Genomic DNA, 23,353 nt, shown 5'->3' with positions numbered 1-23,353 from the left:
ACTTTGAGGGGGAGCTGTATCTGTGAAGAGCTCTAGCTCTAACCACACCTGAGTCAAGTGACTGAAGGCAGAAAACATTCAATTAGCACTGACAACTCAGCACTGTCCTATTCATGGAGTTTCAGACTATTTCAACTCTTGGAAAAAGCCACAGCCTTGAGTCTAAAAGTGTGAAGAGCATGTGGTTTGCTGAGTCCGATTATGCTGCTGAGTCTCAGCGAACTGCTCTTCACCTAGCGGAAAAATATTCAGGCAAGGTCTAGCTGGCAGACACATGCTAGAAATTCAGCACAAATGCAAACATCCTCTCAGAGCCCATCAAGCACCCCAGGATTGGTAGCTGATGGCTGCCTAGAAAGTATTTGATGAATTCTGATGAATCCTGTAGGAATGGTCATGTTAATAAACTCCTCAAAAAGTAGAAATAAAACATGTTAAAACTTAACTCATACAAAGTGCTCTCTGTAAGCACAGAGCTACCACTGGTGTAATGCATTCAAAGCAGCAAAGTGAGGGAAATAACAGGCTAAAAGAATGACACCATTTCTGAGGACACTGTCCCTGCAAAACCAAGAACTGAGGTGGAGAAGGCATAGCTCCTTGGGAGTTGTTGCCTCAGGAGTCACAGGGTTTTGACAGTCAGTCAGTACCTGTATTTCACTGAGCCTTATGTAGGAAGAACTAGTATAGAGCAGATAACAGTAACATCCCTAGTGACAGCCCACTCCCGATAGTAGACAGCAGTGAAAAGGATATAAATGCATCATTTTCCAGGTCTTCCCTTCCACAGTGTACGTGTCAGCCCCTAACACATCTTGATGTGAAGCACACAGGTCATGTGCGAGTTCTCTGCCTGACTTCGCTACCTGAATACCTGCCGGAAGAGGGTTATACGAGACGAGCCGCAGGTGCAATGGCCTGGCGCTGCAGCTCCTGAGGGAGCCCACAGGCGCCGCACAGCTCCTCCGCACTGAGGCGCAAGCAGCCTGCAGCAAAACTGCACATGAGCGCTCAGGACGGAAGAGAACAAGTGAAAAAGAATAAAAACATCACAGAAGACACTATTAGGATTGTCCGTAAAAGCAACGCAATCCCAGGCAGACTTGCACCTCAAACAGAAGACGACCAAATACAGTGCTAACAGATCCCAGTTTCATCACGCCAGTAGCTGGCGGCCCATGGTTGAGAGCAGGGATATATAGAAAGAAAGGCTTCAATTCGCCCAGCTGCCACTGCTTTCCAAAAGGTTCTCTTTCAGCAACACCGTAAATTGGCCTATTCCCAAAATGGCAACAATCAGAGATAACTTAAGAAAACTGTCAAAATTGTATTAGCAATCGAAGAAGTCAGTGAAAGAAAACGCTGCTCTTCACTATGGTAGACTGCTAAAACGACCAAACAAAAAAGCCTAGTTCATGGATATATGTTACTTAGAGATTTCTAGGCATGCACCTTCTGTTGTTCTCTGTTCAGACCGTGCCTATCACAACCAGACTTCATTTTCTAGGCCCATTTAGCATAACAAGCATAATTAATGACGACAATGACAAAACAATCTAAGGAACAAGAGTTCTGACAAATGGATACATTAGGAATTGCAGAGACAGTTTGCAACCCATGGGGTACATTATACTAACAGAGCTTCGCAAAAAGATGCTACACCTGGAACAGAAATACAATTCTTCCTGCTCTATTGATTCTACCAAAGTTGGATGCCTGGAATAAATCCTGTGGATATCTTGATTAACAGGATCCATGTTAAAGATTTATCAGGTATGAAACATAAATGACATTAAAAAAACCAACAACATATCCTGCTTCCCCTAACACTATTTTCCTTGCTTCTGCAGAACTTGTGCCGTAACATGTATGTCAATCAGCAATATCTGTATCTGCAGAACTGATAGCATTCAGGCAACTGAGCTAACTGGGAAACCTCTTCCGAACCACATATTTTGACTTAGGTATTAAATACATAACCTAATTATTTTAGGGATTTCTTGGCTGGATATTTCAATGCAAAAGGCCAAATAATCAACTTACAGAAAATATTTTGTATTCATGAAATATAGCCATGACTTCAGCTAAAAGACTCTGCTGTAAAATATCACCTTAAGTTCTTCATCCTGTGAAATATAAGTATCTTAACAGCAGATGAATCTGAATAGATGAATGTATTAGAAGATGTAATCTTTTGTGACTACAAAATTTGTAGACATAACCCAAAACTTTCAACAGGCAGCTTTCTGCAGTACCTACCACCTATAGCATGAGCTGTGGTATTTTATTGGAATTTAACTGCCCACTCTTAAGTGCAGAATCTGTAATTGTATAGAAAGACAATTACATAATATGAATTCAGGCACCTAACAATGATAATTAATCACCACAACTGATTAGACATAATATGTAGGAAAAGAGTTTTGAATAGTTCTTATTTAAAATTTTTATTACAGGTTACCTATAATAATAGTTAGAAAAAAACATTTCATTCGTTAAGGTCATTTTGCAATTCATTCTACAGTTACTGATTCAACACTGACATATTGTAAATGGTAATTTAATTTGCAAGTTGGTATAAAACTACCATAAGAAACTGTATACATGTGTGTCACACACAAACCAATAATTCCAAAGAAATATGACATCTGAGATGACAAAAGTAGCAAAGAGGCCATAAGCTTTCAAAAATAGCAGCTTCTGTCTTTCACTGTATATAAAACTGACTTTATTGAAAATGTTTTTAATCATTCCTTGGGCAATTACCTCTTACTGATCTGATGGCCACCTGTTATCCAAGTTTATAAACTGAATCATTGTGTCATTGTACTGGTTATGTTTTAAACTTTGACTGCATTTGGATCTGGATCAGCTACACTGGAGCTCTTAAACATTTCTGAAATCATTAGAAAAAAAAAGTTCACTCACAAAGTTTTATAAGCCCTAACTAAACCAGATCAAAAATACCACCAAAGAAGGTCAATAAAACAGTCAATGAGTGCATTTCAGCCTAGAAATAAAGCCTATACTACAGCACCACTGAATTAATATAGGAAAAACAAAAAACAATGTGACCTTAGACAATGACCAGCATCAAAGAAATAAGGCAGCATGTCTTAAAGGAGTCTCCTTTCCAGTCAAAGCCTGAGACACATACCCTTCTCCACAGCCCCGGCAGACATTGAAGATGTAAGACTGAAAACCAGCGCACACGTTAGATCTACTTTGTCAAGTAAACTCATAGAGAACACATATGACAGACCTTTCCCAAGCTAATTACTTCTTACTAACACTGGTCCACTATAAATCTTGCTCTATTAAAAAAATTACATAAAGTTATCAGATGTTTGGGTAACAGTGGAATTGACTGATTATGTTCGACAAGATATCCCAGAAGAGTGACAATGACAACCCATATTTTGAACTGGTCTCATAAAAGCAAGTTATCAGAAATGCTTATTCTTTCTTAAAGATCCTACATGCTTGCATGTGGCACAGTACATGGCCCAATGAAGTTAACAGAAAAATTCCAATTAATACTACTAGATGTGTGGCAGCTCTATAGAGATTTCATATTTCTGTTTGGCCAGCAAGGATTTGTTTTTAAATTATCCCTTAAAGTTCTTAGTTAACCGTTATTACTTGTCAATACTTAAGAAATCCAGTAAAAATACTACAAGTATAATCAAATCTTTGTATAAACAGATCTTTACTGATTAACTATTGTAGTTATTCTAATCTGTGTACGTATGCATACATCTACCTTTAGGAAGTTTCCACTGACACAGCTGTTTCCATTCATAGGAAACAAGTATATATTTACTCTGAATGCAGTGTCATTTTAAATAAGAAGCCCTATAGAAAGTAAAAAAATCCTGCAGATCAATTTTGGCAAAGACAATGTAAAGACCTGAATCACACATGCTATGGAAATATTGATTACATAGTTCAAAATGAAGAATTTCAAAAAGTATTTGAAGAGAGTTGTTTTCTCTGCCTCTTCTTCCTACATCAATGTCTATATTGTGAATTACCCCGATCTAAGCAGAATCTATGAAAAGGAGGACTTGCTGTCTCATGCAGCAAGGCAAGACATCTAAGTTTCTCACCTACAGAAATTATGCATGCCCTCAGTGAGGTGTTTAGAAAAGCCTAACAACATGAAGATGTGCAACTAAGACTTAGGCGCATATGCAGCAAAGCATACTGAGTGTTTGCAGAACTGGTTTTGAAAGCACAAATATGGGGATATTCAAATTTTAGCAGTAAAATTGGAATCCTAACATTTGAGAATATCACCTTCTGTGTGATAAACAGCTCATTTAGCATTTTGTCTTCAATATGTGGGCTAGATTGTTCCTACTACAGAATTTGTAAGAGATTGCGACAATAGTTTCTCACCCTCCCCCTCAACGCAGAACAAGCATTCAGAAGCAGGCTCCAAAATGGGATTAGTTTAAAAAAAAAGTGATGATAAAAATGATTGTCGGGTTTGCTGTTGTTGCTAGGGCTTTTTATGTAGTTTTCTTCCCACTTCTCAGACTTCAGTATTTGTGTCTTCCAACCATTTGCCACTTCAAAGACTAGAATTGAATGAGAACAAGTTCCAGGAGATGATTTTTTCAGAACAAATCCAAATACCTTGAGATTTGAACAATCCACTGTTGGCAATGCTGCAAGATATATCCAGTGGAGAGCAGTCTAAAGCCTTGGGCTTTCAAGGCTGCCTCCTCACAACCGCAGTGTTACCGCTGCAGAAGTAGAGCTTCTCCTTCAGGCTGCTTTGAAAGGAAATTTCACAATGTAGAAAATGGCAGGCAAGCTAACATAGCTCTATAACCTCCCGTGGATTTCTAGCTTGTCTTTAGATTGGGAGAAAAATCATAAGTAGCAAAGCCAGCAACCCTTTTTTCTATGGTTCCACATAATAATACCTGCCAGATTCCTATATTGATATCTCAACAAGTCTAGCAATATGACAAGGACAGGTAGAAATATTCTTTACCTCCATTTGTAATGTGACGTATTTCCATCTTTTCTTTACACCTAAACCACAGGAGTGATGAAAGTCCACAAATGAGTCAGTTCAGAGGAGTGGGAAGGAGGAGGAGGTGAAATTGTGGACTTCCGTTGAGGAAGTCAGACTATAACAACAAACTGTTTTCATTATTCTGCCATACAAGCACAAGCAGCACAGAGGGATAAACAATGGGCCTGCTCTGGGACAGACTTTTTAATATACTGAGAAACATGCAAGATGATTGCTTCTTCCAGCTAAAATTCTTGCTACAACTATTTTTATTTTTGTAAATTATCAACATTTTTTTCTCCAGAATCAGAGGTGAAATATTGACATAATGGGACTTAAAGTTGGTGAATATTGTGCACTCACCAATAGGTATTGACGGTCTTTCATAAGTCCCAGTAAGGACCTTTCTGATCAGCTTGGTACTTTTGCACTTTTGGATGACAGTCTGCAGTTCCTACAGCTTCCTAGGGGAATTACAGTTATTCGGCAATGGTGGAAGTCCTTAACTGTGGGTTCGGAGAATGTAGATGGGTTTAGATGCAGATCCAAATTTCCATATGCTAACACATTACCTTCCTCTGTTAAGAAAACTCACTTCAGAGGCAATTCTGCCTGAATAGACTGAAGTATCGAGCTCTTGGTTACCACTAATTTTTGAAGACTACTACCAAAAACTTCTAAAACTTAAAATGAAACGCCCTTATATGATTCCTTTATTTTTTTTTTAAAAGAAAATAATGGCTTTATATCAAGATTCACTCAGCATGAAAAGAATACTGTATATTCTGTTATAACTCACAATGGAGGCCAGAGTTCAAAAACAAAAGTCGTGGTTAACAAATTAGGTCAAAAGTAGGAATTACCTCAACCAACCTTAGCCACTCAAAAGTCATGCATTTACTCTAACCATAATCCTATGCTATTTTTGTAGTCAATGTGTACATACAGAGTAAGATAAACTTGAGATACATAAAACACTTAAAAGGATGTATATGTGTGCGTGTGTGTATGTATGTATGTATATAGACATATGTGTGGTTAAGTGTCTCTGCTTACTACAGGAGGACTCATATGGTGGCTGTGTTAGACTAGGTGCTTCACTTTAAGATAGCTGAAGTGAAAAGAGCCTCATCCAAAATTAGCTAATCTCAGCCTTAATAAAGGATTCTACAAACAGAATTTCACAATGGTGCTACCAAAACACCATTAAACAAGTTTATAGACTGCTGTACAAAATTGGTCCAGCTTCCCTTGTGAGGAAAACTAACTTTCCTAGAGAATTTTGCAATACTTCCACACAACACTTTTCCATAGTTACTTAAGTGCATGGGAAAGCTCTAAAAATACACAAGTTCTACAGCACTTTTCAAGCACAGAAACTTCTCTAAGGTTCTACCAAATTCATCCCTACTGAAGTCCCTTGGCCTTCCCATAAGACACCATTTCCTAAGCTTTTTTTCTTCAGGGGCCTACTTCCTTGCAAGCTTTCTTATTCTTATGCTCCCCTTCTATGCTAGCGTAGCAACACAAATCCTAGTTCTGCAAATTTCTTTCCAAGCATCTTTTAAAGGCCATAGGCTAATGCACCACATAACATAGGAAACATTACCATAGCCAATTTCTTTCTGCCTAAAAGATTATAAAGTCTTAAGAACTTCTGAAAAACAATAAAACACAAATTTTCCTGCCCCCTGACAATCCAACATGCCAGAACTCATCTTGGGATGGTACAGTAACACTACTGGGTTGGATATTAACTAACTATAAATGGAAGCTTTGAAGAACATCTACCTGCCCTATGACAGAATCAAATTAATATTACTAATCACTTTTTAGTTCTAAAATTGACACAACAATTAGCAAGATATGTGGAAACTACAGGTGAAGTCATGGCTGCTACTTATGTAGTACAAAAAAAGGGGGAGAGTAGGTCTTATGCGGGCACATGGGTATAAGATGCAGTCTGAATAATGGTTGCTTTGTTTTTAAATTCAGGATTTAGTGCAGTATGTGTTTTTGCAAGCTACTATTAGTAATAGGTCAGACTACAGCAATTCATTATGAAGAGCAGAAAGATAAACACATTCTTCTGCTGTTTCTCAACTATGCCAGGCAAAATAATTTCATTTTGTTCCATTTTCTGTTTCAGCTCCTGTCAGGATTTATGTGAATCTTCTTTATGTGCTCTGAACCAGTAATAACCTTGTTTAGAAGAGCTCTATGAGCTACTGGGCATAGTAGCCTATGTCTCAGAGGACACTCATAAATTCTTCATAAATTTTCATATTTCTATCATATAACACCTGACTCTCCTCCCACTTAAAAACAGCAGAAAAATGTCTGAAGAAGTTAATAAATATGTTTCTTCCCAATTTCTTGGGTTTCCTCCAACATGTAACTACCGGGTCATTAATACAAAAACATGTCTTATCATTACAACAATTGTGCTCCTTACTTTACTTGGAAAAGAAAACATTTAGTAGAAAAATATCAAATATTAGGATAAACTTAAAAAGCAAATACACTCTTTTCCCTCTGTTTGACATCTCACCATCTCTTCCTATACAGTGGTTAGCATTCTTTCAAAGATAAGGATCAGGATGTTTCTTCTGGAAATTAATAGCTCTAATCTACTCTCATTTGGTTATTATCCTTTTAGCTGGTATTGTTACTATCAGTGATTAATGGGGTAAGATGCACAGCAACTGCTCATCGACTCACAGGCACATTAATCAAAATGCGTTCACCATAAGAGGGTATTGGCACAGAGCACCTTCTCTAACACCTCCATTACAGAGATCCTTGGAAGATTCCATTCATGAAAGAACCAGATACAATATCGTAAGTCCCTACCTTCACCTGATGATCCTGAAAGGTCTATGATGACATATACTCTCCCTTCTGGCTCCAAGTCAATCTGCAATCAAGAAGAGAATTAAAATATAACTTAGAATGGCTCCCAAAGCAAGCTATTGCACATGCAGGAAACAAAGTTTCCAAAACCCTTGAAGCCAAAGTGTAGACAGGACACATGGGCAGTTCTATAGTTCACTAAAAACAGTCTCTCCATCTTTTGCAAATAACAAACATGCTCTAATAGAAGAGGTGTTGAGTACCCTGCACCTTCACTGAAGTAAAACACAAATGCAAGTCCTTAGCACTTTGAAAGCTTGAACCCAGTGAACTTTACAAATCAAACATTTTAAACACTATTCTGCCATAAATTTGAACCACTATTCCCAAGTAAAAGAAAAGTAAAAAAGTGATAGTATTGAATAGCTTTGACTGTACTGAGCCCAGCTATGCAAATATGAAAAACAATACTCTATCCTACTCAGATGCTAAAGAGACACAGATCAGTTCTGGCTGTAGAACAGAGGAGGGGGAAAAAAAAAATAAAAATCAGTGCATACAACTTGTTTAGCTAGTTAATGCATACTTTCAATACTTTCACCACTGAGAAAACAAAATGCATGCTTTATCCTCTTGCTCCAAAGTACAAAATGTTTTATTGCTGCACCATTCTGGAAGATTTCAAGGAACCTTTGCTCTCACGGCCATCGATTTCAGTAGGTGTAAGGTGCTCAGTATCAAGCTACCCTACTTGAAGATCTCATGGGCTTTAGGAATAAGATCTTGTACATTTAGGTACCACAATGAAGAGTTCATTACAAATCCTTAAGCATTCTACCACACACTACCACAGTATTTTATCACCAACTCTAAATACTGCTGGATGTGAGTGTCTTGATGACCCCCAAAATATTACAGACAGTTTTTGCAGCCACTCATCTCCAAAAAATTTAACTGTAGTTAAAACACTGTGCAATCACTAGCTCTTACTTTCAGATTTTAGTTGTCACACAATTTCAGAAATTGTGAGTGAAGTCAGTGTGGTGTGCATTAATACTGTATTTCCCTTCTATTTGGTAATTAAATCCACTCAGGTAGTATCACATGGCCTGCAGTCAGGGTGTTTGCTGCGTGGGCTGGGGGCTCCCAGTGACAGCAGAGCCAGGCCTTGCCGCCAGGGCCCATCCCACTGCCCCAAGGGAGCAGGGCACCAGGGGTAGCCCCAGTCCCAAGCATCAGGCACCACCGTGGGGATGGAGCCAGGTGCCCACGGGCCATGGGGGCATGGGCAGGGCGGTGGCAGGGCTGGAGCCAGCAGCACCACTGCAGGGATGGATGACCCTGGGCTGGGCTGAAATGGGGGCTGGGAGGGAGGGAGGCCCCAAGGGTGGGCAGGGACAGGGAGGGCTGACAGTGCCCGCAGGGCCAGGACAGCGGCACAGGACTTAAACCTGTGATGTACAAAGTGACAGGTGAGAAAACAAGAAAAGAAGGCATGCCAAAAAAAGGCCCTCTTTCCTCAAATGAAAAAGTAGTGCTACGATTCCTTGTCACCAGCTGACCAGACAAGGAAGGAAGGAAGGATACTTCATTCTCCGGAAGCCTGAAACTGTTACTCTCCCAAAATACTCTGGCTGCCCCTCCTAAGTTGATCCAACAGCACACTCGGATTGTGACTAGACACAGACTATCTCAAATCCCACTTCATATTCCATCACCTCCTGCTCCATGCTAGTCTATGGCACTAGGGAAGATGAACCTTGTTTCACTGCTGTCAGCTATCTGGGCTAATAGGAATGATACAAATTGCACCTTAAGTCACAAATAGCATTAAGATATGATATTAGGATAGAATAAAATGATATCAGGATATCAATAATTCACACTAATAACTTGGGAGACCAATCTACTGAGCTTTGCAGATTAGCAAGTAAATGAACATTTAAACCAGAGCTAGGATAATGCATCATAAAGTGTCTTTTGATCACTTTGACAACCACAACTTGAATTTAATTATTAATGATAATTCAGATGCTTCATAACAAGAGAACTTACTGCATCACACAGGGGAGGAGGTCACACATCTCTTAATGAAACAAATGTAGGAATTACTGATAAAGTTACAGATTAAATGATATGTCAAAATCATTTTGTCAAAAGCTGATTGCAGCTTTCTTTGCAAAAGAGTTCCTCTTTCACAGATACTTTATTCTGCTTAGAGTAGCAGCAAAAATTCAGAATCAAAAAATCAGTACATAGCATTTGGATTCAGTTGTAGCTGAAAGTTGTCCCCTTGGCAGGTAACTGCAATTTGAATTCAGTGCTCTGACCTGCTCCGCTCCTGTCAAGCTGTTCAGTGAGCAGGAAGAACGGAGGCTTCCTCTAGCTCACTACAAAGTGGTGGGGAAAAGGAATGAGATGGAAAATGGTCCAGGGAATGCCAGGCTTTGCCTATCTGCCGCTCTGACTCCGTGGGGTCTTCTTTTTTTGTAGTGGTCCTTTCATTTCCACTTTTCTCTTTTCACTTAAAAGGACCTTTACAACAGGGGCACCTCTGCTGTTTCCCTCTTTCTGGCCACAGCTGTTGAATGCTTCAGGGTACTGAGAGCAACACCAGGCTCCTCCCTCCATGAACCAGCTTCTGATGCAAACGCTTCTGAGGCTCTCAAGAACGAGCTGCTAGAGGAGTTTAAGGGTCTGATGTCATCACACCAATGGATCAAGAAAATGATCTCAGCAACTCTATTTTAAATAGATGAGGGAGGAAATGGGTGTTAGCAAGGCCAAGGGTTGCTCAGAGGAGAGGATAATGAAAGCGTGGTTGAGTTTTTTTTTCCATTAATGAAGTGTTGAATATTGAGTAAGGGCATTTTTAACAATTTCCGAAATAGCAGCTGTGAGAGTTTTTGAATAAAGCAACTGATATCGAAATATTGCTTCTCTCCCTTTGCAGAGTTTTTAAATGCAAAATATTCGATCAGAAACACAGGTGCACAGATAGACTTTGATGTCTAAGCTGAGGGCTGCTTTTGAACAACTGCTATAGTACTCAACAGATGGCTGTATTTAAGAAAGGCATGCCTAATGCTCTATTTGTATCGGCATTATATACTGTTTGGCTGAGCTTTCAGTAAAGTCCTTTATCCAGTTTTAAAATCTAAACACACACACACACACACACACACAACCCCAACACCACACCTGCAGAAGAATCAGGCAGTGATTCCCCTGTGGAGCTGGGAGAGTTGGTGAACACCACTACAAAGCATCCCTTCTGCTCATTTATTTTTAAATTCAAAAAGCATTGGAAGATGCCCAGGACAAAGAATGGAGCACTGAACTCAAATTTCCATTATCCATCAAGTGGACAATTTTCATATACAGTTTATTCCAAATGTTGTCTACTGATTTTGATTGAGAATTTTTGCTGATACTATAAGCAGAGTGTTTGTGGAAAGAAGTCTCCTTCACAAAGAAGTGATTTTTCCAGTCACAAAACATTCCAATACCAATGTGAATAAAACTGGCATGTTCTTATTTTTAAATTTTTAGAATACCCCACTTTATTTCAGTGAACACCTATGCTGACAGTCTAATCTATCACATGAATTAGTACTTTTGCCAAAAGCTGGCAGTTCAGTTGCCTCAGCTGACCTTACATATGGAAGGCACTCAAAGAGCAGCACAAACTCCCAAAACCAATAGGAACCCTTCTTTTGATTTCCAGTCTTTCACGTATGAAAGAAAAAAAGAAAGGAAAAGAATGGATTCAACTCTGATTTTGCATAGAACATTTCTAATTGAATGCCTAGAAGCATAATTGTATAAATACCTCAAAAATAGTCAGACTACTAGAATGAAAGCCACATACTTTTTTGGTTTTTTTAATCTACACATTAAACTATACCTAGAAGGCAGCAGAAACTATAAAATGACCATGGTCATTTTACAAATAATTAACAAAAGATGCATACAGCAATCTAAGGTTTCTATATATTTTTTTTAACATTTAGTTTACTGTAATACAACAGTTTTTAAACCATTATTTTAATGCTTTAGAGATAGCTTCTAAAAGAATTTTTCACCAAATGCGCAGAAAGATATTACAAGAGAAATACCCTTAGACATATGTAACCAGAAACAGAATGACTGGCCAAATTCAGCTGAATATAACAGACATCCTTGAATGCAACGGAAATTGTCTGATCACAGCAGTTCTGATTTTGACCCTGCCCTTTGACTAAAAATATTTCTCTGAATGGAGCCAAGCACTTATACATGCAGAGGGATGCTATGAGAAGAAATCTAAGAAGAAATGACTGTTGAAAAGGACAGCAGGGAACAAGGCAAGATGCGAATAAGGCATGGGAGAAAGGAGCTGACACAAGATGAGCTTTACTGTAACCGCGTTGCAAAATGTATGACTTGTACATACAGACCACATTCGACATGCAACAAAAGATGTAACAATCAGAGCAAAATATTTGATCACCACCAAAATATTTCATCTTGGTTACCGGCCCATGCTATTGTTGTGACATTTGCCAAAATGCAAAGTTTTAGTAGGTGCACATAATTAATCGAAATTAATTTTAAACAACTTTTACATTGCTAAAATAATCTTTATGTGGCAGTACAGTGAGATTAGTACAATGACTGCTGGAAAACAGCAGATCCTGAAAAACTCCAGGCATGAGTAAAGCATATTAGTAGTCTGTTTCAGGGAACAAAAGGCAACCATCCATAAAACCAGACATATTTTCAGAGGAAAAAATCCATGTTGAAACCATGGCCAAGTTTCAGCATATTGAAGGCATTTATATAGTTTCACAGTCATTAATGGATTTTATTTTCAACACCCTTCTGAGACAGTTCCCCATCTGTAAAATGAGATACTCCCAAAGGCACTAGCTAGACTAAGTGGCTTGCCGGAAAGGCACACAAGAAGTCTACAGATTAACCAGGAACTGAACTCTGGTCTCTCAAGGCCCAGACTGCCCACTGGGCCATTGTCCTAGTCCTCAGTTAAGATTCACTTTGTCAGACTGTACACATCTTGTTTTCCTGCAATATCAGTCAGAAGCACCTAGGAACTGTTCTTTAAAACAACCAACCAACCCTCTAATACATATCTAGGAAACCATTTCCTTTTTCTTCCATTCAGCTAGGAAAAAAAAAAAAAAAGAATGCTTAAATATTTCTCTTCAGCATTTCCAAAGCTTGCCATTTCTTGGGCAGTTCTAGAGTTAACACAAGGTTTAATGAAAATGTGCAGAAAACTGACAATATTTCAGCTTTTCCTCGATGTTGCTTTTTGTAAACTTTTAACTCCTAAATTTTCTTCTGAAAAATTGAGTTCTAACCTCATGTAGACACTCACCATTTTCCTCCTCTTCAGTGGAAGCTGTAATTCCTATCCCCAAAATAGGAAACTTGGGCAGGACTCTCCTAGACAGAAATTTTGCTAAGGTAACCACAAACTATCTCTAATCTTATGAAGATTAGAAAGATTAGAATATGCTATGCAGTTTCTTGGGCTGCTTCAGATTTGAATATGCACAGGAAGATTTTAGGATCTTGACCAATGTAAAGCAGGAATAATTCCATTAACATCAGGGGGTGTTTGTTTTTATTCTAGCTGATAGTAACACTGGCACAGACTAGCAGGCCCTATGGAGCAAGCTGAGACCTATTGTAAGCAAGTGAAATACCATTATATTCAATGACTCAGCACCCCATCACCATAGGTTTTAATTTGACCATGAGAGCAGAGACTATGCAAGTCACCTATGCTCAACACAAGTACATCATCTAAAATTAGGTGCCTTATATTTACTTAAACACTAACTTGTCTCTTAAGAGAGAAACCTAAGAATTGGCATTAACATAAAACTCAGATCTGGGGTAAGCAACGGCAATGAGAATGCATTTTCCGTAACTGAATTTGCTAACAGTACAAAGGTGAATAAGTTTTATTCTGGTGTTCCGTAGCTAGACATTAGGCTAAAAGCAACAACAACAAAAAATTTCAACCATAAAGCTATTCAGGATTTTTGCAATAGTAAAAGCCTAAATGGACTATAGGAGCAACGGAAACAGAAAGAATTAAGTCATAAAACCTGCTTACATCTCTTGTTGTGATGTTCTAGGATTATCTGACATTTGGATAGCTTAAAGCATAAACCTCCAAGTGCATGATTTGTCACTGCAGATTGTTATTTCAGTCATGTAGGATTTCAGAAGCCAATATGTATTAACCCTTACTGAGCACAGCATAACATGGGAAAGTTTCTCTTGGAAACTACAACTTCCCTGAAAGGAGAGAAGGAACTGCAAATTTCAAGAACTGATATTTGCAAAGGCTGGGAGGTAAATCTGCTTGCTTTGAGGGGCATTTGATTCTCCAGTTTTGATCATGTATTATTTCTACAACTTTACAAAAATATCACAACACTTGAAAACTAATAGATGACTTTAGACAGAATCTTCTTCTGTTCTTTAAGCACAGGATTTTTCTGTTTTAACTTAAATAGCTGATAGAGTACCTATTTTAACTTATTTAATAGAAAATAGAACACTAACAGTGGCACTTTTCAATATATCCAAAGTGACTGCAGACTCAACTTTAACTGATTTTGTATGCTCCTAAGCCATTTAAATGTTTTTCAAAAACACCTTCATCAAGTGTTATCAGAACAAGAGCAAACTCCTGTTATAAACAACAGGCTAGAGCTAAGATTAAACTGACATACTTCCCCTAGCATTCACACCTGAATCCCTAGCAAGCTCACCTAAATGGCTTTGCAATACATTCTGTAAGGGCCACAAAATAGCTTTTTATTAAATAACATGATGAGAAGATGAACTGAATTCACAGGTTACATCACTAATTATGTGAAGTAAATTTGACTTTTAAAGAAACTGTCTGACATTGGTAATATGTGGAGGAAACTTCCCTAGAATCTCTGTTGCCCTCTGCTCCTTTTTCCACAGCCTCTTGCTCTTCTGGCCAAAAAAATCAGGTCCCTTTCAGAGCCAGTGCACTGCCACAAAGCTCAAAGCTGCCTTTCATTACAAATGTTACATATTTCATTATTATGATTACAGAGAAACTTAACACAGCTTCCTGCATTGTAATTGACCACAATGATATACATAAAAGTTAAGAAATTTTCGCCACAGGACTTTCTATCATTTATTTACTCCTACTCAAAAGTCAACAAAAAGACAAACATCTTGCATGACCTACAGAAAAGATCAAACATTTTCCAGTACCAGACACATGCACAGACATAATACAGAATAGAAGCAGCTGGGGAAAACAAGATTCAGCTAAATAACCACAGTGTTCAGAAATCAATTCTAAAACAAGAATGCTTCCATTACTTGTTAAAGCATATACTGACATTCAATTGCAGTGTCCCAAACCACATGTGATACAACTTCCATTCAATGGCAGAAGCTAAGGATGTCCCATAACCTACTGTACCTAAAGCCTCACAGACAGTCTCTGTAACTGGGTATTTACTGTACCAAAGAGCTATTTTAACAGTATTTTCCTGTCATTCCTCCCATCTCCCCCCCATCTTCCCAACACGAAAGGCTTATATATCATTACTTCATTTGCTCAGGGTCAAATATCTCTAAAGCGCATCAAAAATCCCTAGAAACACTGCATATCAGGGGAAAGATGGCAAATTCCTTGTGGGATAGCAACTACTTGAAAAGAAGTAGTGGGGGATTCTGGCTGATGGGTACAGAGAAGAGATATTCAGGAAGGTGGGAGGCACAATCAGAGACATTTTACAGCACAGAATGACAGTATAATTTAAATAGAACAGCATAGCTGTACAAACTGCTGCAGAAGCATCAGGCAGAATGACCACAGAAGCATGGTTGTACAAAATCAAGTTTCTGACTCCCCGATCTGAAGAGAGAAAAGGATGGTCTTCACTCTCTTGAAAGCTGGTGGTGAAAGAACATGTACAGGACTAGGTATTGCTGCCTAACGCTCCTTAGAGATTGCTGTTTCATCTTTCCTTCATATTGAGGATATAGCCTTATAAAACTGTATCTGTTTAACACAGATGCCCAAACCTGGTCAGGGTTTCTAAAAACCTACAAGTGCTACCATCTAGACACAATATTAACATCAGAATTCTTGAGAGAGGGAAATAAATCTATGAGAGAGAAATTTCTTCATGACCAGAGAAGTCAAGAAGTTGAAGAGACCAGCATACCTAGGCTAACCATTCAGGGTACTCTGCAAGTGAACAGGTCAACTGAGAATCATACCAGTATTAGTATTTCAGGCACATGTGCATTCCATTGTGTTGGTTTGTTTAATTGAGTACAGTTATTCTGATAATGTAAATGTCTTACGTTAGTATAGCTTATTCCTCTACCTTCATAAGACTAAGATATAGCAATATAGTACATTTCCACTGTACTATAACAGCATCCACACTAGAAATAGAGGTTGCATTATTTTAATAATAGTAGTACAGATAAAGCACAAAGAAGCTGCACAAGCCCAAAGATAACCTGAAGTGCAAAGAGCAAGAGCTGGGTTTGAGTGAAGGACACTGAAGTAGACTTTGAGTGAAAGGAGGGTAAAACTACCTACAAAACAAAAGACTGCGTAAAGCTATTCACTTGAAACATCTGTTAAATATATTCAAAGAAAGAAAAGAATCTCTTCAGAGTGCAATCACTTTCCCAAGCAGATGGTTATTTGATTTCAGAACACAGAAATTACATCACATGGTAAAATCTGACCTGTAATTTCATCACAAGGCTTTTCAATATCTGTTTTTCAATGCACTGCAACTAGTGCAGTGGCATTCCCCAAACTATAGGGAAATAACGAGCTCTCACTATATATATAAAAAATTCTCTTGTTGGCTTATGAAGATTTTTTTTTTAAACACCACGCTACAGAACTGTAACCAGAAGGGAGCAGGTTACACTTGGGAATAAAATATTGAGCTTCTACAATATACTCAGGACTACAAGATAGATGATTACTACATGTAACAACTTATGAATCCTTTCAAGAAATTATTTTATCACAATACAATTTCAGATGACCACTTGCTCATATACATTTGTTGGCACATTTGTTCAGTCTGAGAAATCATAAACATTATGATTTAACCACACAGATATTTGGTACCTCTCCTAAATTGGAGCAGTATTATCTCTGCATAGACACATCCGCAACATTTTGGATAGGTATCATGAAGTAGGCATCCTCACAACACTAAGGGCATGGATAAGCAGAAGACTATGACTGACTGGTACCTCTCCTGGTCACATACAACAATCAGTGCACTATAATATATATTTTTTTCCTGTACTGTAAATTTAGTGTGTGAAATCTCATAGATTAAATTAATTAATTTGTTAAAGCAACACTTCCTGTTTCCTGCAAAGCATATGGTATTTTTCTTCCCTTTTTGGTCAAAAACACTTTTTTCCTCATGCACTCTCCTCCTCCCCAGTGTATTTTGCAAAACTTGGACAGTATATATAGTAGGAAGTACCCACACAGCATTACTGTAGCAAGAATAAAGGAAATAACTGTGCTGAATTTTAGAGCTTGAAATTCAGGGAGATTAACAGCTGGAAGATCTAAGACTGAGGTGGCACAAATTCAAATTCCTCCCAAATGAGGCAGAATAATCTCCAAAGGTAGGCTATCAAATAAGTGCTAGGAAATTGTGATGTTTAGATGAGGTAAACCACCGTTTATTTTCTTACCTGTTAATCCTATTCTAAGCTCTCATTCTTAGAAATGAAAGATTCTGGAACTTGTTTATTAACCAATTGTATCTTAAACAAAAGTTAGGAATATCAGTGACGCCATGGTTTGAGTATTGCTATTAACTGTCTCGAAGGGAAGACCTCTCCACGCAAATTTAAACTATTAGAAAATAACCTTTAAATGAAACCTCAGCACACCCTGGGCAGACCCTTCCTTCAGCATTAGTTTCAGATCCTGCAAGAGGTTAGCATTTTCTGTGTTTCAAGCACTACTCTCTAATACCTTTCAGGAACTTAAAGGAGATGTCCTAGTTGACTTGCAACCATTAATGAGCCAACTAGAAGAAAGCAGCAGGGAAGTGAACCAACTTTGGTTCAGCTCTAGTTCAGGTTCAGCTGCAACTGAAGCTGTAACTGGCTTTGTTCCAGTTGGAGATCAACAAAATAAGCTTAGGTAAAAAAATTTTTAAATTAACATTAAAGCAACAAAAAACATTTAAAAAAAACACTGCTGTTTATGAGTTAGAGTTCAGTTCAGGTCCCTGGGAAGAAAGGAGAGAGGCCTTTCTTATCTGAAAGGCAACCCTACTAAGTGTTCTCTCCATGGGTATTCACAACAGAAATGAACCCTCCATTAGGGAGGAAATAGCTTGTTTCGATATGCTGCAAATGAACAACTTCTATGAAACTCACTGGAATTTTTAGGTAACTTGATGTTTGACACCAACAACAGTTGAGTTCATCAGCAGATGAAAAAAAGTTCTGATTGGTAAATTCTTACTGTTCTATTTTGCCAGTTTAATTTAGACATGAATGAGAAATCTTTTTGCACTACTAAAGTGGCTGAAACTACAGAATATGCAATTAAGATAGGCCTGGAGATCTGCCCAGAAGCATCTTCAATCTCAGTAGCTGGTTGTAAATTACTGAGCGCTTTCCACCAAATTTCCGGAAAATGAACAATATCTTATTTTAGTAAACATCTCTAGAAACTATTAAGACTTGCCTGAAAATTCTCAAGCATTCAATGCCATTCCTCTTTCTGAGGAAAACTGGTCTTTTAATGCTACAAAGTCCCTTTTTAAATTCGCAGTTACCTGGAGCGCATGCTTTATGAAATTTCAGCTGATAATCAACCTGTCCATGCCCTGCTGAACATTCCAGAGGCCTCTACACTTATAGTGCAGTGACTGACTTAAGCTTTTATTTTATGTCTTTCAAGTCTTGCCTTCCCACCTAAGGCCAAGAAAGAATTTCAGAGGGCTGAACACATCAAACGGCCAGGCAGCTATGAGGTAGTGCTACGTAGCCCCTGATCTACAAACTACCAGATAAGAAACAAAGAATGCTCCTTCAGAAAGGCAGAACTTAAAGCTGATGAAATAACATTATAAGACGACCAAAATAGCTTTGCTTCAACAAAAAAATCCAACAACAACAAGAACAGAGGACTTTGGGCAAAGAGACAATTATGGGAATATACAGAGCACAAAATTCTACATATGGCTTAAAAGTGACCTGAAGCTACCCACAAGCAAAGCCAGAGGAAATAAATTAATATTTCAAAAGCAAAGCTATGCCAAATTACTTTGAAAATGGTAGTTTTCAAGAACAGAGCCATACTTCTTTTAATCTCATTCTTAAATGTTAGAATGCTTCTAGTAACTAATTCAGTTGTCCTACTATGTTAAAAGATTTTTCTCTTTAAACAAAAGGACTAAACTTTTTAGAAGTAATTAATGGGTTCAGAACTGTTTCTAAAACAAGACACCAATAATAGGATAACTTAACAGGTGTTATATGTTCATTCAGGGAATGGAAGCTCATCATTTTTTAAATAACTTGTCTCATTTTAGACATCCCTGTAACTGAGCACTTTTAGTAACCTTAGCACACTTTTAAAAGTAAGTGTATCTCCTTGTTTCCCATTCAGGTTTACCACAGATATCCCTTTGATTTTAGGGAAGAAGCTGGAAATAAAAGCAAAAAGGACTGGTCATCTTTTAAAATTATCAAAATTTGACAATAGAAAGGGGAGGAGATTGTAAAAAACATCACAGAAACTTATTTTCCATGTAAAAAAAAACCCTATTTCCAGCAAGCTCTAAGATGCAAGCATGAATACACAGACTTCATGAATTACAAATAAACACTCTTTTGCTGGATTATAAAGACGGAAGAAAAAAAAGTATGCTCTACGCAAATATTCTCTATGTCCTTTCACATATGTATCAGCTACCCTAGCTGCTTTCCAACAAACACGAACACTACAATAAACAAACAGTGAACGATATACAAACCACAATAGTAAAACAGAACTGGCATCAAGTATTTAAACAAAAGTACCCTTCCTGGAAATAGCTCTCCTACTTACAGCCTGCCAAAAGTTGCATTGATTCAGAGGCTTTGTTCAAGTTACATTAAAAGTTAAGTTTTAAAGAAATTCAAAAGAAGAAGGAATAAAACAGAATTAAGAAAATAAACCACAAATGACTTGCAAAAGTGTCTTTGCTTTCTATATTTGTTTAGTTTAGAATGAATGACTTCATTCTGCTTTCACAGTATGCCACACAAAACTGCAAGCAGTATTTTCAAAAATTGGCTGTCATGTGCATATGCAGTCATTGATGTTAGCTCTTTTTCATATTGTATTTACCCAGAATGACACCAAACTTGCATCAACCACTCTAAGACCTGACTTGACTGCCCATGGCCCCTTTCAGCTTTGGAGCTTTTTAGGTAATTCAAACTGTGGAAAACAACTGAAATGAGAAGAAATCTAGTGCCATCCTCTTTATGATGTGGGGCAAGCACCGTGTGGAAGCAGAGGACAGTGGCTACCCATTACACTCCTCACAGAGTTTCTATGTGTTAATTACGATTTACAGCTGTGGCCCACCAAATCTCTAACCTTACTTACAGAGTCACATTTTTCCACCGCTGCAAATGGAAGCAACACAAGAACACCTAAGCAGCATAATTTAGCACTGTTTCAGAAAACACTGACATTTGAACATATTATGGCCTCGTTCTGGTTTAATAGCAGTCACAAAGGATGTCTATAATAGGCTGGGAACTGGTTGCACCTCTCAAGCCCATATCTAAATAAGTCCCATATCTAAATAGTAAGATCATTATTCTCTAAAGCAAAAAGTGTTTTTCAAAAACTTTTCTCAGCAGCAAAAAGTTTGTGGCAGCTTCAAGCATACAAGATTATTCAAAATAGATCTGTTCAATCATTCAGTCCCTGGTGGACCACCCCCCCACACACACACAATTTAAAAACACCAAAACAATTAGTTCCTTGAACAAATACCCAAAGCTGGCCAGAAATACCTCAAAAGTTTGTCCAAAAATGTAGCCCAAGCACTATCTTGTGTGCCTTTCTAAAAGGCTGCTTAGAGGGAGCCAGTATTTTTATTTCCAGAAGGAAACATCATTGGAACATTCTCTCTTTGGTACTCATATTTCTTTTTTCTTTAGGAAGTACTTGAATAAGATCCTCAGAGACAATCTCATAGTTCGGTGTTTTTTTTAAACATAGTTTTTGTCTTGCTCTGATGTTTTACCCTCTGTTTAGTTATCAGATTAGAAAGATTAATGAAGCTAATTCAGTTAACAAAATGGCTATCCTGAGGACTGCAATTACCTGTGATTCACTTCGACTTCCTCTGCAGCTTTAGCCTTAACAAACACAGAGCAATGCTGAGACTCCTCTGATGTCAGCTACAAAGCACTTTATGAAAAAAATCAAAACAAGAAACTGCTTCAGTGCATGCTACCCGTGTTTAAATCCAAAAAGGAAAATTGAGTAAAACAGAAGTTAGCAAAAGTTAGTAACTTTACACATACTGCCAGGCATGCTATATTCTGTGCAACGGATGTACCAGGACATAACATCTTGAATATGGAGATTACAAAAAAGAAGCAGCAAGAATAATCATTATTATTACTGTTCCTGAAAAGTCAGAAGACAGAGTAGAGTCCATCAGCCAGATCTGGAAGACTAGAAATAAGATACACCTTTGATAAAATTCTCTAAGAACAAAAATGTTTATTAGTGAATGCTGCATTGTCTGACATTTTCTTTAGCATTCATGTTTACTGCAGTGCTTTAAATTGAATCACATGTAGAGTTCTCACATGTTAGATGGGAGTTTGACATGAAGGCTTGAAAGATGCTGACTAAACCTTTTTTTAATCTTACCCTCATTTCTTAGAATTTCAGACACCCTTGCAAGCTTTCCAGTACTTCCTGGATTCAGGAAGTTTAAAAAACCCTGACTTTTAGCCTGTCCTGTATTGCACTGATTTGGTTGTTCCTCTTTCAGGCTGTGATGAAACAGAAAGTGCAGGGACATATACATGCGCATTTGGATTTTGTTCTTTTAATTTTTTTTTCTTTAACTATAATCAAGTTTTAACAGGAGTATTCAAATTTACGTAATTTCTTCATAACAGCTTAGTTTAGATTTTGTACAGGTCAGTAGTCATGGCTCCTGAAACTAGACTCAGGATAACTGAAGAGAATTTTTTTGTTCATATACATTTTAAACTAAATTTAAAGATCTAAAAGAACTATTCAGTAGCCTCAGTAACCGAGGGCATAGCATGCTGCTCACTTGCTCTTGTACAAAGTCAAGTCACTAGAGCAAAGCTAATGCCCGTCTTTCACAAAATGCTTTCAGTCTTTTCTGAAAGTATCTGGGGATGAAGGATCTGCTACATCCCTTGCTCACTGGTTTCACTAGTTTATCACTTTTAAGTGCAAAGAAATACGTGCTTTCATCTTCATTTCACATTGTCTGACTAGCCATCAGTTCTTGTTTTACCCATCTCTGCCAGATTTAAAAGCCTCTTTTTAATGATACTTTACATACCCAAATTAAATCATCTCGCATTGTTCCCTTTAAATAAACCACGTGGTCAAAGTATCTCACTGTAAAGAATGTTCTCCAAAATCTGAATATGTTTAGGAGTTCCACTGTGAGCTCTGCTATTGATCCGCTGGGCTCCCCTGGGCACAGAACTCCACATGCTCATCGCACCTCCTGCAACTTGTCTTAGAGTACAGATCATTAAAGGCACAGGTTCTCTCAACACAGTTATGCAATTGGTCCCCTGATCTCTTTACCATACAGGAGTTTGGGGGTTATAGGTGTACTATTGTATTAGTTTTACTTGAACTGCTAAATTGACTAGAAGGAGTACTCACTCATTATTGTAACTTATTGGTGAACCTTCATATACTTCACTACTGCTGCTGTGGTGCCCATATCACTTCCCCAAAGCAGTGATCTTTTCTACTTGATATATAGAAAAGTATCTATTCAGGGTTTACAGCAGGAGACCTTGCAATTCTAATTCCACACAGGAGAGGGCAGAGATACATCTCACGCCAAGGCAAGTCTATCGGGCTACCAGCATAGTTTTTGTCTCATATTTTCTAGCCAGTTTTTAAATGCTGACCATCCATAATCTTCCCACTTGCAGCCTACTGAAAAAGGAGGAATAACCATTCACACCTGATGGAAGTGACATGAAAAATCTGTCATCTGTAAGGATCGGAGGCAAGCAAGACATGCTGCTTTAGGAATGCATCGCTACATTTTGTATACCATTGCTCCTCCATCTTTGGTTGGCCTACAATCTCCATAAGCACTATCCCACACAACCTGCAGAAATCTCAGCTGTGGAGAGCTCTAT

General features: G+C 38.0%; 1 protein-coding gene across 1 annotated transcript in view; it reads right to left on the bottom strand.

The window, feature by feature from the left end:
- The window catches only part of PRKCE (protein kinase C epsilon), a 301,961-nt gene that overhangs the window by 188,900 nt on the left and 89,708 nt on the right, over positions 1 to 23,353 (bottom strand). The window contains exon 2 of the mRNA XM_013943872.2: positions 7,883 to 7,946. Within this exon, the coding sequence (XP_013799326.1) occupies positions 7,883 to 7,946 (64 nt within the window). The remainder of the gene's footprint in view (positions 1 to 7,882; positions 7,947 to 23,353) is intronic.

This window comes from Apteryx mantelli, chromosome 3 (genome assembly GCF_036417845.1).
Source record: "Apteryx mantelli isolate bAptMan1 chromosome 3, bAptMan1.hap1, whole genome shotgun sequence".
Classification (NCBI taxonomy): domain Eukaryota; kingdom Metazoa; phylum Chordata; class Aves; order Apterygiformes; family Apterygidae; genus Apteryx; species Apteryx mantelli.
The sequence above is the reverse complement of the archived record's forward strand: the minus strand, read 5'-3'. Positions and strand labels throughout refer to the sequence as shown.